This window comes from Chrysoperla carnea, chromosome 5 (genome assembly GCF_905475395.1).
Source record: "Chrysoperla carnea chromosome 5, inChrCarn1.1, whole genome shotgun sequence".
In the NCBI taxonomy this organism is placed as follows: Eukaryota; Metazoa; Arthropoda; class Insecta; order Neuroptera; family Chrysopidae; genus Chrysoperla; species Chrysoperla carnea.
The window spans coordinates 12478182-12498552 of record NC_058341.1 but is presented as its reverse complement, the minus strand read 5'-3'; the positions used below and the strand labels follow the sequence as shown (position 1 = coordinate 12498552).

The following is a 20371-nucleotide window of genomic DNA, read 5'->3' as shown; positions in this document are numbered from 1 at the left end:
TCATTTACAATAAATTATCCTGTTCTAGAACCATGGTTTTCAATCAATATTCTCTATGATCAAACTACATACATATTCATTGCTACTCATTAAGATGGCGTGAAAGTAGTTTATGGTATACGGAGCAGCAGTGCTGACATCTATTATACAAGAACTTTATTAATAGTCAAAGAGAACCATAAAGAGTGGTGTAAAAAACACCTCTTAGTTCGGAGTGCAAAAAAAATAATGAATGAAACTTTCAAACATTTAATGCATTTATTCACGGTGTTCCGAAAAGCTCTTAAAAAACTCTACTAGATTTACAGAGGCTCAAAATAAGCGAATTTAGAATATAGAAGGTTTTAGTAATAACTTTTTCCATACTTCTACGTCAACGAACGCAAAGGATATTGAGTATGAAATTTAGATGAATTAATTCGTCTACTACAGAAAACGTATTCTTGATAAAACTCGATTATTTTTATGGTTTTAGAGAAATTAATAATTTCAATCGTTTTCTTTTATATTCTCTTAAACTTTTATAAACATATAATTAAAATATCTTATTCTCTGGAAAATTTCGGTACAGTGCAAATACTGGCACAGGTTCTATGGACTTTCAGACTCATCCGTTCCATTGGTTTTACGTATTTTTATGAATTTTCTTTTTATCGGAAAATACGGATTGAAGAACTGACTGAGCAGATGAATTCGAAGTCAAAAAACTGGGAAATATTCTAAAGCTAGTAAAGTACCCGTACCAGCATCAGCACCAGGAAATAAAAAAAAAAAAAAAAAAACAATAAAACCACAATATACTGAAAATTGTTGTTTTCTTTATTGAATAATTTTTTTTTATAATGTAATATTTTATCGACATTGAATAATTTCGATATAATTATCATAATATAATTTCGTTTCGTTCACTATATTTTCAATTTTAAACTTTACAAATTTAATTTATGTTTTTTTTTATTTTATTTGTATTATTCTTTTTACATAATTATAATGTACAAAATGTTTTCGTGATGAATTAATTTAACAAAACAAAATTTCATATTAATAAACGAAATAGGTATTGTATAACATATTTTATATAATTTGAATATCAACTATATTTATCTACAAACAATAAAGTGCTAAATATTTTAAAACAATAACAATAAGATTGTTCGAATTCGACAATACAAAAAATAAGCGATAGCCTTTTTTTATACCACTTTCCAGGACCAAAAGCACTTTTCAAAGATTCTTACACAGACCAATTGATTTGACGATTGCTATATCAATGTGATTTCACTCTGGCAGAGTACTTTTTGAAAGTCCACACGAAAAAACCTTATACCTCCGGAGAGGCTCTATTTCAGTGAGGGAGAATGTGGCAACAAAACGCGGTAACAAAAAAACCACAACTAACATTACTTCTGATTGATAACCACAACCTATAGCGTGTGTTTGTTGCATCATTGAAGTAAAATTTTACTATCCCACTTGCACGAGTCATATATTAGGTCTCTCGTTAGCAACGAAAGCTTAGAGCATCACGTGCTTCTCTAAATAATTCTTCACCAGAAGAGATTATCGAATATATTCACTGATATTTTGTAAATTATTATCATTTTCACTTCAGATAGCCTGTCATTTGTAATCTTTAGCAATGGTTTTGATAAAATAACATGCAATATAAAAATTCAGACTTTCATCAGCCATATTTTTAAAATAAAACAATTTGATAACAATGGAACACTGTTCATTGTTTTTTATTGAGATTAGTTTGATGGTTTTCAACCGTTTGGGTCAACAAGAAAATCTTTTTTCTTCAAATTATAGTATTTTGAAACAGTCTACTGAAAGTCCTAAATTACATAACAAAAATTATTTCAAAAATGGAAAACACATTTCACAAAACATTTGTACAGGAAATATGGTTTAAATATGTGCGTTATAAGTGTCCTGTTTATAATTTTTGTTCCTGTTTTTTTATAACAATAAAATTACAATTTTAAAAATAGTTCTTGATTTCTTTTAAATTATGATTAATATTTGATATTTAAAACAATTGTCCCTTTAGTTTTTCTATTTAAAGTCCATGGATATCTGAAAATTCACAAGGTATTGTATAACATCACAGAAGTGTCCAGTTTAGAAGCTATGTTGCCTAAGATCTATTCGGCTTTTCTGCTACATCTTAATGGCATCCCATTTAAGGATGAATTTTCTTTTATGCTTACCGATGGCACCACCAAGCGTTCCCGAATACCTACAATATCAACTTACGCTCGGCGTTATCATCGACAAGCACCTACAGGAACCGAATAGTCTACTTAAGGCATGGGCGTGCGCAAATTTGACGAAGTAAATTCAATAAGTCAAATGAGCAATTACATGTTTTCTATTTTTTCGTTCAATAACTTTAAAGCTTGAAATTAATGTATAATTTGGTTAAAAAAACAGAATTAATGGATTTAATCATTTAATGGGTCTACTTTCGTTGGTCGAATTTGCGCAGGTGCTAATTTTGGACACTTTCTCAAAACTTCATGCCTTCCAGACTCACATTTATATATTTCAGACCAGTGGTTAAGTTGTATCATAATCTAGCAAACTATTATGACGAATTGGTCATGCCTTTTGACGTCACATAAACACATCGTCAACATTATTTAAATTTTTACGATTTGTACCACCGTTGTTAGTAGCCCCACCACCGGTACCACCACTACCAACCCCACTCCCACACACTTGTGCCGCTGTATTTAATAAAGTTTGTTCATCTTCAAATGTCACCATTTTCGTTGATGTACCACATGATTTCTCTTTAGTCACTTGATTACAACCCCCACTATTACCCCCACCACCACTAGCATTATTACCAACATTACACGCAACATTATCACATCTTGACATTTTACTACTACAATTATTGATTAAACAACTGTTCTTTTGTGGTAAGCGTATTGTTGATGATGTGGGCGGCGGTGCTGGTAAAAATGTACCAAAATTTGTTGTATCATTGTTGATAACACCGGCTAAATTAAATTCACTAACTGAACGTGGTACAAAATATTCAATTAATTGTTCTGCAGCGGCTGATGATGTATTTTGTATACAAGCATTCCCTGAACGACGCATTGGTGTATTCCGTTGAAATTGTTGACGATAAAAATCAGACTTCTTTCTCGGTAAACTATTATGTTGTAATGGTATAGTAACATTGTTTGATGTTGATTGTGGTAATCGTTTTTGAACCACGGGAGGTGTTTTTATTACAATGTTGGCGCCACCTGGAAAAATTATAGAAATATGGTTTATTTTTTTAGTTCATTAAATTTTATGTTTATTGCTTTTGTTTAAGATTTTCCTGAATCTTTTACCGGTGATATACAAAATGCTTCCGAAAAAACTTAAAACTATGTGATTTCTCATATAAAGTGTGTTAATGATATTCAATACAGAAAATTAAAATTATTCTGTTATCCTAGTTTATGTATATAATTGAATTAGTAATTCCAGATAGAGAATTTCAACCCAAAAAAATAAAAAAATTGGGTCCATTTGAGGATTAAGCAAGTAGTATCGGAAATACCAACTAGTGGACAAAAAATGGCAGCCCGGAGCAAGGATATTTTAGAAGCTGTTATCCTAGTTATTGTGTTATATTGAATAGTATATCCAGATAGATAATTTGTACCCAATAAATCAAGTAATATCTGAAATAACAAATAAAACAGCAGAACTCGAGTTGATAGCCCGTAGCAACCAGAATCAACCAAATTTTCATGTCTTTTGGTTTTCTTAGGGTAATTAACACCAAAAAGTGTTATTAAAATGAAGATTTTTCGAGATATTTTCGTAATTGCTTCCAAAAAGTACACGATTTTAGACGATTTCTCGATTCTCCAAAAATAAAAAGAGATGATTGGCTCCAATGCCGCATTTTACTGTTTGGTGTCCTAGTTTATTATAGAAAAGGGGGCTTTAGTTATTTGTTGTTATATTTGTTTTTAATTTGAAGCAAAATAGTTACAATTTATAAAGTGTTCTGTAGTGATTGAAATACGTTTTACTTGAATTATTAATACTGAAATCTCTGCCAAAATTGTCAAAATTTACGATTGACTATTAATTAACATATAGTGCCTATAGAGTGCCTTATTATAAATTTATCACTAATGATTCCCAAAATATGAAAAGATATGGTTGGCCCCAATTAGTCTGATGAATAGTAAAATTATTGAATCGATTTATACCAATTAAATTATCGTAAATTGATACAGTTTTTATTATTTCTCTCATCTATAATCTATCATCGATAACCTTTTAATGGATTTTCATACAGAGTGTAAAATAAGCCCGGATCCCTAGAATAGATGAGAAAATAATGATTTTATGATTTTTCAGAGTCCTTTTCAAATGACTTGCTACTCATATCTGATAAGAGATAAAGGAAAAGTTTAAATTGGATTTAAGTTATTTTTCATAAAAAAGTTAAAAAATTTTGTTGGAGGCATATTTTCGAGACACAGAAAACTGTAGAGTAAAAGAGAACAAGGAAAGCAGTTGGCCTTAATTAAAGGAAAACATTTTTTGTTGGATAACTTTTATTAAAAAATGACTCTTAATTCTTGATAGAATTTCATATTATGTATAAAAATTTATTGAATTTTCCATCAAAAACAATTTTCATGAAATATTCCTTTATTAGGCTTTTAAATGATCCTGAAAATTAATGTTTTTTAAATGCATTGTTTTTCAAGCTCATTTTTAATGGCATAAGATTACAAGAACTTTCTAAGAATTTTCAATAATAATTTTTTTTGAAAACTTCGATAATGTTATTTTGCGAGTTATTTTGATGTTATCCTTTACAAAGTATAAAAGTAGGTACTATGTATTAATTGATACTGAAATATTCTCAGAATATTCGATAATTATTGTAATAAATTCTAGAATAATGTATAGATATTTTTCAAAATTGTATTTCATATTCGTTCTACGAATTTGATAAATTAAAATTAATTAATAAACCATTTAATTTCGCAATAATTAAAAATATATTGAAAAATAATAACATATAAAACTCAAATTAAAGGTTACTAAAAACAATTTGTAAAAAAAAGTATTTTTCGACCTTTTAATTATTACATTTCTATTTTATATTTATTTATTTGTAATCAATTACATGAAAATTGATGATAAATTAAAAATGTATGTTTTACGCTTGATAGGAATTTTACATTTTTATGGTATTTTTTTCCTGTTATTTATTTTGCGTACCTCTATTTTTTTTTTTTTTCTGATGTTTATATGCATTATATTTTTTTACATGTATGTATAGAGATGATTATTTTATCCGAAAAGATATCGAAAACTGAAATCGCAATTTCTAGAATCTAAATCTACTTTTTGTGGAAAAACATTTTGTAGATAATTGTAAAAACTATTTTCTACACTCGATCAAACTCCCCTCAACGTGCAAGCTAATAAAATATGTCTAGAAGAAGATAATAATTTAGGATATAAAGCAGAAAGTATCAACAGTCTCGAGAATAAGTAAGGATACACTATTACATCAAAATTAATTTTTCATGGGAATCATGAAAACGAACGAAAAAACTAAGACAGAATTTCAAAATTGCAACAACGTCGGTAATCGAATCTAGGTATTTTCGGTATTCGACGTGCGCGGTAATTACTAGATGTTCTATACATACAGTCTAAACCACTGATCGTAGAGACCTGACACATGGAGGATGTGTACTTTGCATGTCGCAGGAATTCTATAGGAAAGGATTTCCTGAAATTTTACCCCTAAGGGGGTGAAAAGTGGGAGCAAATTGAGAGCAAAGGAGGTGAAGGCTATAATGCGATGGTCATTTCTTTTAAGCCCAGCGATGCGGGTGGGTATCAAGCTTCATAAACACAAATTCCTGATTTTATGGAAATAATATAAAGGTAGTGGGCGTTTAGCCTTAAATTTTTAAGTTCAATTTTAACAGTTTGTTGTGTGAGAATGGTCACGCAATAATAGAAATATAAATCCTAATTGAACCATAGATATTGCGTGGAATTCACAACCATTTTTTTTAAAAATATTTTTGTTAAATGGTGTTTTATTTTGACCATCTATGTATTTTTTTTTTTGCTTATAAACAAATTTTTGTACAATTTATATATAAAAAAAAAAAGTATTTAAATGCACAAACGAATAAAACGTTCCATGTAAAGTGGCTGTCTAATTTAATTATTTTGTTTTTGATAAATGTTTGAAATTTTTTTATACAAATATAAAAAAAAATTGTTTACTAATTGCTTTTTGTAATTATTGTTTGAAAAATTTGTTAGACCGTAAAAAAATGATAGGTAAAGGTGATCAGGTCATGCATCAAAGTGATCAGTTCACGGGTGCTAGGTAGTTCCCTAGCTCAAGATACTCTAAAAATGTATGATATGGTACTTTTAGAAATTTCTACCAATGAAAAGCATGAAAATAGATATCGCGAAGCCAGCAAAAATTTGGCATAATGCTTATGAACGTCCAAGTACCATTAAGAGTCGGAAAATTGCAAAATAATTTTTTCCAAATGTTATCTACATGATTTCCTTACAAATTTCCTATCACTTTACAATGTTGGCTCATCAATTTTCGATGCTGCAAAAAGAAAATACCTTGAAATTGATTAAAATAAAAGAAAATTAATTGGAAAATTAATTTTTCGCCCTTTTTTACTAATTTTAACTGAAACCTTCTATCTCTTAAATTTTTTTAAAACTTTATTACTGACTAGCTTGATATTTGCCCGCTTCGCTCGGTTTAAAAGTAAAGACCATCGCGTTATAGCCTCCACCTTTCTTACTTTCTCTTATTCCCCTGCCATAACACTCGAAATAAGGGTAGAGATTATTTTACACAGGTAAAATATATGTGCAGATTTCAATTAAGAAAAAAGTTATATAGTCTTAATTCATTGAGTTTATCAGAATAGGTGACCATGAATTGTATCTCATTCACCCAGAAATCTTGAATTTATAGATCAAAATGATGAGCTAGTACTTACATTCAGTACTTTTTGCGTGAAAGTGTAAAAAACAAACAAACAAACAAATAAACAACCTTACTTTCACATTTATAATATATAGGCATATTTATTAATTTATACTGATAAATACATACCTTCCGTGGTTGGTCTATGTCAAGATACAACCGACATCGAAATTTCTTCACATCCATCCATTGCATGATGATGATAATGATGTGAAAAATGTTGTGACGATGTATTATAATCCTGTCGATGATGTCCCAACAAATTACCACTATTATGTTTACTATTCCTATAATTATTCCCACTACCGCCACACAAACGACCCATTGATCGTATAATTAATGCAATATCATCTTGTACTAAATTAAAACACATTGCAATTAATGCCATCCCAATTAATATATAAATAGAACATACACAATGTGATATCTCATCAGTGATTGTACTATGTTCACCAGGAACTAAATCCCCAAAACCGATTGTACCTAAACTAGTAAAACAAAAATATGAACCTTCTAACAGTGACCAATTCTCTAAACGATTAAATAATATTGCACCACCAATTATATACAAAATTATTATTAATAAACATAATGATACTGGTATTGATACAACTTGTCCACAATATGGTGGATAGTTTCCACTACCTCCACCACCACCACTATGCATTTGTCCACCACTAGTTCCCCCACTCCCGCCACTGGCACGTGATTTATATGGTGTTGATCTTGAATCGGTGGTGTTTGATGTTTGTAGCATGTCTGTACCACAATTTAATATCACTCCCGTTCCATTGTCTTTATAATAATGTGATAATTTACTATCAATCGGTGAAATGTGATTACTCTGTGGATTGGTTGATGGATGACTGGCGGGTGATTTTCTATTACAACCCCCACTATTACCCCCACTACCACCGGTGTTCATGTTGTTGTTCATGTTAACACCACACATTTTTGCATATAAATGTCGAAAACTTCGTGCTAGCACTTCACCCATTGTTGATAAATATACAAGCATTAATGGTATACCAATTACAGCGTATAAAATTGTTGTTAATTTTCCTAATGGAGTATGGGGTGAGACACTACCATAACCTAGAAAGAATACAAATTGAATTACTTGAATGAATTATTAAGTTTTGTAAGAATAATTTAAAATTTTAAATGTATGACGAAAATAGATCGGTATTTAGCTCAAACAATAATTTGGGACTCCATATTCATATCAATTGTTTCAAACTCTTCAAACAACCTCTTTAACATACCTCGATATTCACGTTTATTTCGAAAAATGAAAATTTGAATTTGTTTTTTCTTAAATGTGATTGCAAGTTCTATCCATACAAAACTGAATTTGATTCAAAACAGCGTTGTTCAAAACAACTGGGCAGTTCACTTTGACTTCGAAACGAATTTAAAAAGAGAAATTTTTGTATGACACTGACTCGCCCTAAAATAAATCAAAATCCGTAGAGAATTTACCAAATTAATTTCCGTTTTTATCCTTTATCGAAAAAGTAAATGGCGAATAGATCCAATTTGAAAGAAATATTAATCAAAATTAGCGGAGAAAACTAGAAATTTTGTTTGAAAAAAAAAACTCCTTGAGGATAATAAGAATTGAGGAAAAATGGTTTAAAATTATTAATTCTTACCAATTGTAGTAATTAACGTTAAGGAATACAGAAAGGACGAACTAAATGTCCATCGATGCGATTGATGATAAAACATTGTTCCACCACCTTGCCGTGTTAAATACCCACTATGCGAATGGCTCATCCGTAATGCTCGTACCAAAGAATCTTGAAATTCCATCACTTCTTGCGCCGCTAATCGTGTCCAATTCTCCTTATACAAAATATTTAAATCTTCCGTGATACTCCATAATTTATCGACTGTTCGCGATCGAATATCAGCACCTAATATCGATTCGATACGAGCTGTGGTTGATTTGGATGCGGCTACAGCGGATGAAGTATCCGTACCACCAGCGGTAAAACCACCCTCTAATGTCATAAATGTAAAGGCACCCATTAATGTATAGCCAATTACAAGACAACAGATACCAAGGCTGGCAAAAAGGGAAGTTGGTGCAGGACAATTATAACAACAACAAAATAATGGTTCACGATACATCATTGGTGTTGGTTTGAAGCAACAATTACGATGATTACCGCCTGATGTTGTTGCCGCTGGTGAACCAGGTGGTGATGGACGTCGTCGAGTGCCATGATGATAGGGCGAGGGGTGATGTGGTGCACCTGATGGAAATGTAGTTGAAGAGGGTGCACCAATCCGCCCCTCGTGAACCATTATCAAACAACTTTGTGGTTATTTTTGATGATTGATTGACTCGTGCTGTTCTGTATTTTTCATATTTGTTGAGTTCGATGCTGAAGCGTTTTTGATTATTTTAACGCATTTGTTTTTAATTATGTTGAATTTTTCGATTATTTTTATTAGTTTATCCTGAAACAAATGAAAAACATAATTACTTTTCATGAATCTTAGTAGAATTATTTTGTTTAGATCATCTAAGGATGTGCAAGATATTAATGCAAATTTAAATGTTTTCGGATTATGTTCCTTATGAAACGAACGAGGGCTGCACGAAAAAAACCGTTCGACACCGAACCTCCTTGAAATATTAATAGTATTCTCAACGAGGCCCTGATTTTGTAGTTACAGTGCCCGTTCTTCATGCGGAAGGATGTCAAGTCGAAATCCATCCAAGTCATAAGATTTATTTTAAATTAAAAATTACAAGTATTGGTAAGAACACAGTCCCTACCAAGTGTCCCACGATACTTCTGGATCTTCTTTTATTCAAAGAAGAGTGGAAACCGCAAAAAATTATATTTCTTAATTGTTTTCAGTGCATTTATTTTTATGTAAGGTGGGGCAGCTTGACCTATTTGTATTACTTCCTGGTGGCTAGAGTAGTTTCCTGAATAATTCGTAAATTGGGACAACTCTAGATGATTTATTGTTTGAAAAGTTTTTCGAAAATGTTAGAGAACTTTATTAAATGTTCCGAAAAGTTTAAAACAAAAAAAAACACCTCTCTATTTTCCAACAATAAAAATTATCCAACGTGAGCTCGTTTTCAGTAAATAAAAATCATTTTATTATTAATAATAAAACAAGTAGATAAAATTTCCATAATAACAAAAACTTTAAAATATTCGGGGTGGCATGAAAAACAAAAGGGAAGCCAAATGAACAACAATTCTAATGAACCTCGAAAGTATGTAGTTTATAGGTATGTTAAAAATAACAAAAAAACCATTCATATTCAAATTTTTTTGTACTTAAACACACAAAACATGGATGACGTGAAGGGTTTTCATCATCATGATTCTTTATTACAATTAAAATTATTAAAGTAAAATAATGTCCCGTTTTATTATTATTGACATACACACGTACAAACATAGAACAGATAGATACAGAGCTCCATAAAATATTGAAGGTAAACGGAAATAGTTTCATTTTAATAGGATTCAGAAGCTAGTTATTCAAACAACAATTTCCGAAAAATAGTAAAATAATCTTGAGAAAAATTTCAAATTAAATAACTTACGCTATTGGAAATTTGGAAATAGTTTTAAACGGGTCGTTGGTTATCGATTTGTTCCTCCTTATTTTTCAGCTAGTATCAGATGTCAAATCGATTCTATAAAGAGGGCCTTGGAAGGGAGAAATTTTCTCGGAAGGAAAAAACCTTGGAAGTAAATATTTTACAACGGAAGAGAAGAAACAGTTTCTGCACGAAACAGTATCACGCGTAAAGACTAAGTCACGAGAATTTGACAGTTTGAATATTTCTACAAATTCTCTGTGTATTATTAATAATAATGAAGTGTAATAGAATTCTGTGAAGTGAGTGTTTTTCTAGAACAAGAAAAGATGACTACTTTAATAATAAAACTCGTGAACTATATAGAATCAACTATATATCTACAGGGAGATCCAAGTAAAAACAGCAGGATTTTATCAAAAGGGTAAATAACGTAAAAATAATAACAGTATCTTAATATACTTCTAGTCGAGAAAGCATTCTTTTCTAGATACAATTGCTCCTCGTACAATTAACTTCTGGTAAATTACATCCTATTAAGGCTCAAAGCATCCCTAATTTGATAATTTACATATATCTAGTTTTGTTTGCAAAGTTACTTTCTACAACGAAAACCCGAACTATAAATGTTCAAAAATATCTTCTATAGCACTCAATAGAGACGCTTAATGCTTCTACAACTTTTTTTTGCAACTTTAAGTTGTTGAAATCTATCTCTTTGCACAATTTAGTGCAAAATTACTAATTCTAGTCAATTCCTTAGAATAAAACGTTGGAATAAAATTTCGATAACCTGTATCTAGAAAAGAACGCATTCTCGGCTATACGTGTATTCAGAAATTGGTTTTACTTTAGCCTTTATCTTTATTTTTGGTGATATCCTGCTGTTATAACTTAGACCATTCTGTATATATTAACTTTTGTAGCATAAACAGCCAAGCAACAACTCAAACCTCACTCATAACACAAAAACTCAATATGGAGTCACATAAATGAATAACAAACAGTAGTAGGTAAGCTAAGCAGGCTAAGGTATATAAAAATTAAAGGAAATATATTCTTTAATGACAATGCAGAAGAATTTACTAAAAGATAAATACGTGCTCAAGTTGTTTGTACCATCACACAGTAACAAACATAACGTTTCAACCCGATTCATGTTGATGACAACTTATGTAATAATAATAACGAAAATTCGTTATGCAGAAGCTGTGTCAGCTAAGTGAATTTCCTAAATGGTATAACTAAATACATATTGGCACTTCTGCTTTGGAGTAGCCTTAATAGTATTTAAGGCTTTAGATTTGGTTAGGCTATCCTGAGGTGAGACACACTTAGATCACAGAGTCCGCTGTGATACCAAAAAATGGGATGGTCCATTTCCGGCCACTACTCCATGAATCATTAAGAGCCGCTTAAGAACAGCAAAAGTGCTTTAACAACAACGGATTTTAAATCAGAATGGTCGTTATTGAAAAGCTGACTCAAATAAGTTCACCTCCTTTTACCAAGAGATGGACAGTGGCCGAGACGAAGATGAGAAATCGTTACCTCCTCCTGCCTATTGTCACAGCTCCTCCATTCAGCGTCCCTACTGCCTTGCCAGTTTAAGGTCTAAGTTTAAATTATCCTTTCGGAGACTTTTTGCCAATATTTTTTATTATCCTCGCGGTATCCACTTTCATGAGTGTAGCTAGTGGATATATTCACTTTCATACCATTTTCTGCTGTATATATTTTGGGATGCCCCGTATAATATATACACTTCAAATTCGAAGTAAAATCGAAGGACATTTATAGAAATTTGTATGAAATTCCATCATACTGGTACAAGCTCATTTTCCAAGAAGAGGAAATTCGGTAATAACGACAAGAGCTCGCTATAGTTGTAGCTACTCTCACCACTACAAAGCTCACATCTTCATAGTTCATAATATGCAGAATGTTGGCCTAGTGTGTGTTTATTACAAATGTAGATATTCTTGTTTCAATTTTCTATTATATTTATTATTTATTAATGTATAAAGTGTTTGTGTTTTTTATTTCTCTTTGGAGGAGTAGAGGGAGACTGTAATGGGTGCAGGAAAGTATTGCATCAAACTTGAGCCTCAGATGATATAGGCTACAATCAATTCTCGCATTTTCTTTATTTTGCTATATATTGGGAAGAAAATAGAGGTTTGTATTTGTAAAACTATTTCTAGATCAATTTCAATACATAGTATAAAACAAAGTCACTTCCTGCTGTCTGTATCTATCATGTCCCTATGTATGCTTAGATCTTTAATAAAACTCAACGAATTTTGATGCGGTTTTTTCTACCAGATATAATGATTCAAGAGGAAGGTTTTTATGTATAATACATTCATAATATAGTAAAGAAATACTGATAAATTAAGAGGTTAAAAGAATAGTGAACAAAAGGAGGGTAAGTGACTGAATATGAAGTGAACGTTTTAACAATAATCTTTGTATTTAAAATTGAAGTAAAATTGAAGCGGGTAGTTCACAGCTAGTTTTGTATAATACAGAAAGGCCAACCATTTCCTATCTGAAGAACTAACCGGCATCGTAATTTACTCCATCGATGAAAGATGTTTAGAATCTAATTGGCACATGACATGGATCATGAAACCAATGAAGAAACTTATAATTATGACGGAGTCATCATAAAGAAACACTGAAATGTTCTTCTACTGATCGCTGGAATAAACGACAATCCATTTCCACAAAGTAATCAATAATAAAAAAAGGTCATAAGTTAGTAGCATTCCATCATTCGACGTTTCGACAGTAAAAGATACAGTCAGACTTTTTGTATATTGTATTGAAAGCGAATAAATCGATCGTAGTATGTTCCAAAGAAGCGGTGTTATAAAGACAAGTTCACAGACACAGCCATGTGAAGGATATAACAGTAGATAGGTTGTCGAAGGTAGAAGTCGACAAGAACAACTCGGGAGCGATAGAATCATCTTTATAATCAATCAGTAAACAAAAATATTTTATATTTATGTAACTGTTTAAACACAAGATATCGATAATTGTGTTTTTTTATGCTTGATACACCTCCAGCATGTTATACACATTTTGCGTGTAAATATTCAACAGACGGTGAAAAATTTGCTTTTTTTTTAAATATTGAATACAGAAAATTTCTATTGAATTCCTAAGAAATGCCATTTCATGATTGAACTGTCTTAAATAATAGTTTCACATAAATTAATGTTTCAATAGATTGTAAGATCCGTTTTCGAAATATTTAGAAAATTATCTTTTTTTTTAAACATGATATACCTCTAGCATGTTAATTATGCATATTTTCGATGATTCTCATTCAACAGACTGTGAAATTATCTACTTTTAAAAAAAAAGAATACTTTGATTAATTTTATACTTCATAATTGAATTCCCGAGAAAATCTACAACAAGATTGAACTATCTTAAACAATAGTTAAAGAAATTCATTTCGAAGAGAAAATATTTTCTAGGTTTCACACATCTTTGAATCACTTATATTGTGTAGTAAAATATTGTTGAACTTTTACTTCGTTGTTGATAAGTAACAACAAAATGCATGAACAGATTCTGAGAAAAACATATGCCCTTATATACACATACTCAAGATAAACAGCAGTACGTTAGTTACTTCTTGACACAATCATATTATATGTACCCAGGTACACACTTAGAATTAATAAAAAATGCCTGGAATGTGTAGACGTGTTTCGTAAAGGTTCCGTAAATGCAAATAACAAAACAGGAAAAAACTTAAGGAGAAAGCGTTGGGAAATGTTGAAGTGATCTTTTCAAGTTAGTTTAGTTTATACTTTACTTCACCCCATTTCCAAATTCCATTGTCTATAGATAAGTTGTTCGGCGTATGATACTTGAAAAATCCCCCCAGGAAGTTCAACTGTTCCATCGAAAAATTGAATAAGGCAATAGCCAAAAAATGATGCTGTTGTAAACGATTGAATCACCAAAAATCAACAATATCTTTTATTTTAGAACCTATATTTTGCCTTCTTTTCCCCGTTATGATTTCTTGACTGTTCCTTTCGTTAGAAACTAAAGCTACTCAAGTTAGCTAAAGATTATCCCTCATTATCCTCCATTCAGATTCTCGCCAAGTTTACTCGCCAAAGTTCTCGCGTAATGAAGCTCTCGCTACCACAATTTCGTTTTGCTTCGCAAGTATCTCATTGCTATGTCTGACTTCGAAGTGACAACAGCTGTTGCAGTAGCTCTTTGTGCGGGTATAAAACTTGGGTACAAAAAAACCGAGTACCGACCAGACACATTTCATCCACATTTTCGTTCCTCACCCGACTTTTAGATGAATTTTCTTATATGTTTTTTACAAAAGGTAATAGAAAATTTAAAGGTTCTCGAATTTATATCCATGTCCACTAGAAAAATTCTAGAAATAAAGTAAGAACTAAATAATAAATGAAGAAACACACTTTGTAACAGAAATGTTACAACATAAGTACGAATTACAAAGATACCTACAGTTAGAAGAACTAGTACTGGTACTCTTAATAAAAAAATACTTCTTTTACATCTGTGTATACAGAGTGACAAAAATTTGAGTTATTCTGATTTATAAAGATTTTAGCCATTGATGTTTAAATTGTCCAATTTTATTCAAATGGAGAAGAATCCTAAAAATGATTCAGGGCATGTAGCTATTATGAATTTGTTATTTCGGAATTCGATCAAAATCAGTTTATAAGGTAAATTTGACACACAAAATTCAAAAATACGGTTTATTTAGTGATTAGATGAATGGTTTCCGAGCTATCGTCTAAAATCAGGTTGATTTTGGCTTTATATCAGAAACTTTTCACCCAATCGTAAAATAAAACGGATTTTTGAATTTTTTGGGTCAAAATTACCTTAAATAATGAGTTTTACCAAAATCAGAAAGAAAATATTTTTTTCGATTTTTTGCAAATTTTTTAAGGGGTACCCCTTTGAAAAAATCGAAAAAATTGGAAAAAATTTGTTATTTCGGAATTCGATCAAAATCAGTTTATAAGGTAAATTTGACCCAAAAAATTAAAAAATACGGTTTATTTGGTGATTAGATGAATGGTTTCCGAGCTATCGTCTAAAATCAGGTTGATTTTGGCTTTATATCAGAAACTTTTCGCCCAATCGTAAAATAAACCGGATTTTTGAATTTTTGGGGTCAAAATTACCTTAAATAATGAGTTTTACCAAAATCAGAGAGAAAATATTTTTTTCGATTTTTTGCAAATTTTTTAAGGGGTACCCCTTTGAAAAAATCGAAAAAATTGGAAAAAATTTGCTATTTCGGAATTCGATCAAAATCAGTTTATAAAGTAAATTTGACCCCAAAAATTCAAAAATACGGTTTATTTGGTGATTAGATGAATGGTTTCCGAGCTATCGTCTAAAATCAGGTTGATTTTGGCTTTATATCAGAAACTTTTCGCCCAATCGTAAAACAAACCGGATTTTTGAATTTTTTGGGTCAAAATTACCTTAAATAATGAGTTTTACCAAAATCAGAGAGAAAACATTTTTTTCGATTTTTTGCAAATTTTTTAAGGGGTACCCCTTTGAAAAAATCGAAAAAATTGGAAAAAATTTGCTATTTCGGAATTCGATCAAAATCAGTTTATAAGGTAAATATGACCTCAAAAATTTAAAAATACGGTTTATTTGGTGATTAGATGAATGGTTTCCGAGCTATCGTCTAAAATCAGGTTGATTTTGGCTTTATATCAGAAATTTTTCGCCCAATCGTAAAACAAACCGGATTTTTGAATTTTTTGGGTCAAAATTACCTTAAATAATGAGTTTTACCAAAATCAGAGAGATAAAATTTTTTTCGATTTTTTGCAAATTTTTTAAGGGGTACCCCTTTGAAAAAATCGAAAAAATTTAAAAAAATTTGCTATTTCGGAATTCGATCAAAATCAGTTTATAAGGTAAATATGACCCAAAAAATTCAAAAATACGGTTTATTTGGTGATTAGATGAATGGTTTCCGAGCTATCGTCTAAAATCAGGTTGATTTTGGCTTTATATCAGAAACTTTTCGCCCAATCGTAAAATAAACCGGATTTTTGAATTTTTTGGGTCAAAATTACCTTAAATAATGAGTTTTATCAAAATCAGAGAGAAAATATTTTTTTCGATTTAATAGCTTAGTTGAGTTATAGTAAGGCTCAAAATTGTTTCCCATTTTTATCGACCCAGTTTATATATTTCTACTCAATTCTTGAATGAATAAATATGTAGTATAAAAACTGTATTTTATAAAAATTTTTGAAAGTATAATCTATTTAATTTAGAAATGTACTTGGTTTTATTTGTGTTGCCTCTGTTCGTCAAATAAGGGAAAAATGTTGTTATTTGTACGCAGTATGCAAATAATAATATATACCCATAGCCCATATCGGACCCAAATTTCTATGATTCTTTTGGTCTGCATTTTTGATTATTGATAAAGGTCTTGATAATAAAGAAATTTATTTTCACAGAAATCCAATATTTCGACTCTTGTGTTTTTCGATGATTTTTTTACTGAAAAACAAGACAGGAAAGTTACAATTATCAAAAGGGCTAAAAAATTATTTTGTTTTTATAATAACATTTTAACAATTGCAAAACCTTTCTATAGTTACAAAATTCCTGCCATTTGTTTCAAGTATTATGTAGCCAATAACTTTCTTCTAAAGTAAACAACAGACAATACAAATTCGCCGAAAAACACGACAGTCGAATAATTCAATTTCGAGCCATGTTAATGCACATAAATTTCGTTGTTACCAAACTTGCCTTTATTTTTTGCTTCATTATGAGCACCCGGTCTAATATATTCAATGCAAAAAGTTATTTTGTGAAATGTGATTTTTATTCACATAAAATATATGTATTTATATAAATTTTTCTTCTTGGTTTAATTTGATTGTACATAATTTTTTTTTCGTTAGTATATGACACAAATTTTGTTAAAGAAATTTTTTTTAAATATTATTCATTTTCATCATGAAAATTTCTTGAAAATATGATAAAAGCTTTTTTCTATAACAATATCGAAATCAGATCTTGTTTTAATTTCATTTCAGAACATTAAAAATTTTACGCGCTTTTTGTTACTATGAGAACAATTCGGGGTCAATTTATAATAGATATCACTTTAGTGCTTTTTGAAGAAGAATTATTTGTAATGATAGTTGAAATAAAACTATCAAATAGGTAACGGAAATTAAGATATCCTAATTCTAAATGGTAGAATACAATAATATCTATCGAGCCAAAACGAAAATCTTTTATCGAAAAGTCAGAAACAATTCGAATTTGCCCATTATAATAATATATAAATTGGAAACTATAAGATAGAAAAACAATTTAAAATAGTGATGCTATTTATAAATTAACCTAAATCCAATTGTCTATATAATAGTATTTTAATACCGGATATGAAGCCACAATCATTTCCTATAATGTTTGAACTTCTAAATCACATCCGGTTTAGCAATAAATCCATCTATATTATATAATATGAGGTTTATTATATATGTATATTGTAGTGTTGTACATATAATGTAAAAGTTTTAGTACCTATACATATTAAGATGAACATTTAAATTGTCCTTAAAGTTATAGGGTGAACCATACGGGCATCTGCCCATTCATAAAATACGTCGTACAAAATTTAATGTGTTTGAACGAATCCTCACCTTGTATCGTATTTCATCACAATTTCTGAAGCTCCTTAAAAAATATAAAGCTGTAATTTCCTCTCCTTTAAAAATAATAAATTACATTTTGTACGCCTGTGTATGAAATTACTTTGGAGTGCGGCACAAAAAGAATAAAAATTGGTAAAACATCATTTTGAGAGCGTTGTTCTGGGTTGAGTCTATTCATTATGAAATGACCAACCAAACTAGTACAGTAAATGATGTTAAAAAACCCACTTAATAAAGGAAAATGAAAGAAATCGCTCACATTTTGCTAAAACCTCATGAAATGTGTTTCTTAGGTGTGAAATATCATTAGTAACACATGAGTTAGTAGCGCAAAATGTTTCTATTTGTTAATAAACAATAAATTTTTAATTCAATGAAACGATCAATGTCCAAGTTCACTTAAAAAATTAGTAATTAGGCAACTTGTATGACGTAAATGTTAAGTATTTGTCACAGTTGTTTTGTACATGTATAACGTAAACGTAATTAAAGTTGCCTATTTAACTGTGTTAAACTAATATAGTACATAGTACATATTTAACTGTGTTAAACTAATTACAAAGCAACTGTCTGCTTTCAAATTGGTTATCAATTAAAGAGTATTACCAACTCAAAAATGTGATTCTCTTAAAAATATACACTTTACAACTAAAATATTTTCTATTCTGTAGACCAACCAGTAGGTACAACTTTCTACCTATACTACCATTGTTCACTCAACAAAACTATTGTAGAATTGTAATATATATTTCTACATTAACATTATTTAATATTGATTTTATTGGTAATTATTCATCCTAAAATCTTTATATTCTCTTTCCATTACTATAAATAGATAATATACCTAAAACTACTCATCACAAATAGATGATCACTTCAAACATTCGTTTGGGAACAACCTCTTTAACCTAAGTAAATGATTTTAATAATATATTGATTGTGAGAGATACTCTTGTAATTTATTTTCTACAATAAATGCTTTTGGACTAAAGGGTAATTTTTTTAAATTAATGTAAAGTGAAAGACGTCTATAACGTCAGTTCGCACATAAATTCGATAAATCAAAAACGAAAACATTATTGAGTTGAAATAGCAAGTTCAGGATATAAAAAGTGACTTTGAGCTCGTAAACATAGGTCAATAGGTACACAGAGATTTTTAAAATTAGATAAAATTTGCGTTTAGTAGAACAAAATCAAATTTTTTGGATTTTGATGACGTCATCTAGTACAAAAAATCGTTTTTTTTTTTAAAGTGGCTGGTAAATATGATCTGATATACGAAATTTAAGTAAAAATTTAAATTTAAAGAAAAATATAACAAAATGAGCGGAGTTACATACAGAGTTTATTAAAATTGAATAAAACTAGCACCAAAAAAATCCTTTTTTTAGTTTTATTTTGTGTCATCAAGTACAAAAAATCGAAAAATTTGAATTAGTCGAATTACATATTATTTTTTTTTTAATTCGGACAAAATTCGCGCTTGGGAGGAAAAAATTAATTTTTTAGATTTATTACTTCATCAAGTACAAACAAAAATTCGATTTGAACTTCTACTTTTGGACTGAACACATTTATTATAAACACGTGTAGGTGAGATACAATTCAATGTTATTTCATTGTAAGTAAATTTTTGCTAAAAAAACAAAAAAAAAACCATGAACTTACCATATTTAAAATGAAATTTGAATATTCTTGAATAAACATAATATTCTTATAAATAGTTTATTTTCCATTTTACATAATCTGAAACAAACAAATAGAAAAAAACAAATTAATCAAAGGAGTAATTAAATATATGGTACATAACCTTGACAGAATTTATACGTAAACTAAAACTAATAATAAATTCTAAAACGATCATAATATTCTTGAATAAATATCTAAAATGGTTTGAGAAATAATAAATATAAATAAATAGGGTCCTCTTCAATTAGATCGTAAGCTCATAATGAAGCTTTTCTATGCTTATTTTTCTCTACCATTTATTTGTAGATAGATTTGTTAATTCGAGAAAAATGAGGGTTTA

General features: G+C 29.8%; 1 protein-coding gene across 1 annotated transcript; it reads right to left on the bottom strand.

Annotated features, from left to right (window-relative positions):
- Positions 1-3136: 3136 nt before the first annotated feature.
- LOC123301684 lies at positions 3137-20033 on the bottom strand. Its single transcript, XM_044884539.1, has 4 exons — positions 20011-20033; positions 8683-9496; positions 7157-8122; positions 3137-3266 (listed from the first exon to the last, which is right to left on the bottom strand). The coding sequence occupies exons 2-3, from the start codon at positions 9338-9340 to the stop codon at positions 7176-7178; spliced, it is 1605 nt and encodes a 534-aa protein (XP_044740474.1). The 5' UTR covers positions 9341-9496; positions 20011-20033; the 3' UTR covers positions 3137-3266; positions 7157-7175.
- Between the last annotated feature and the right edge of the window lie 338 nt (positions 20034-20371).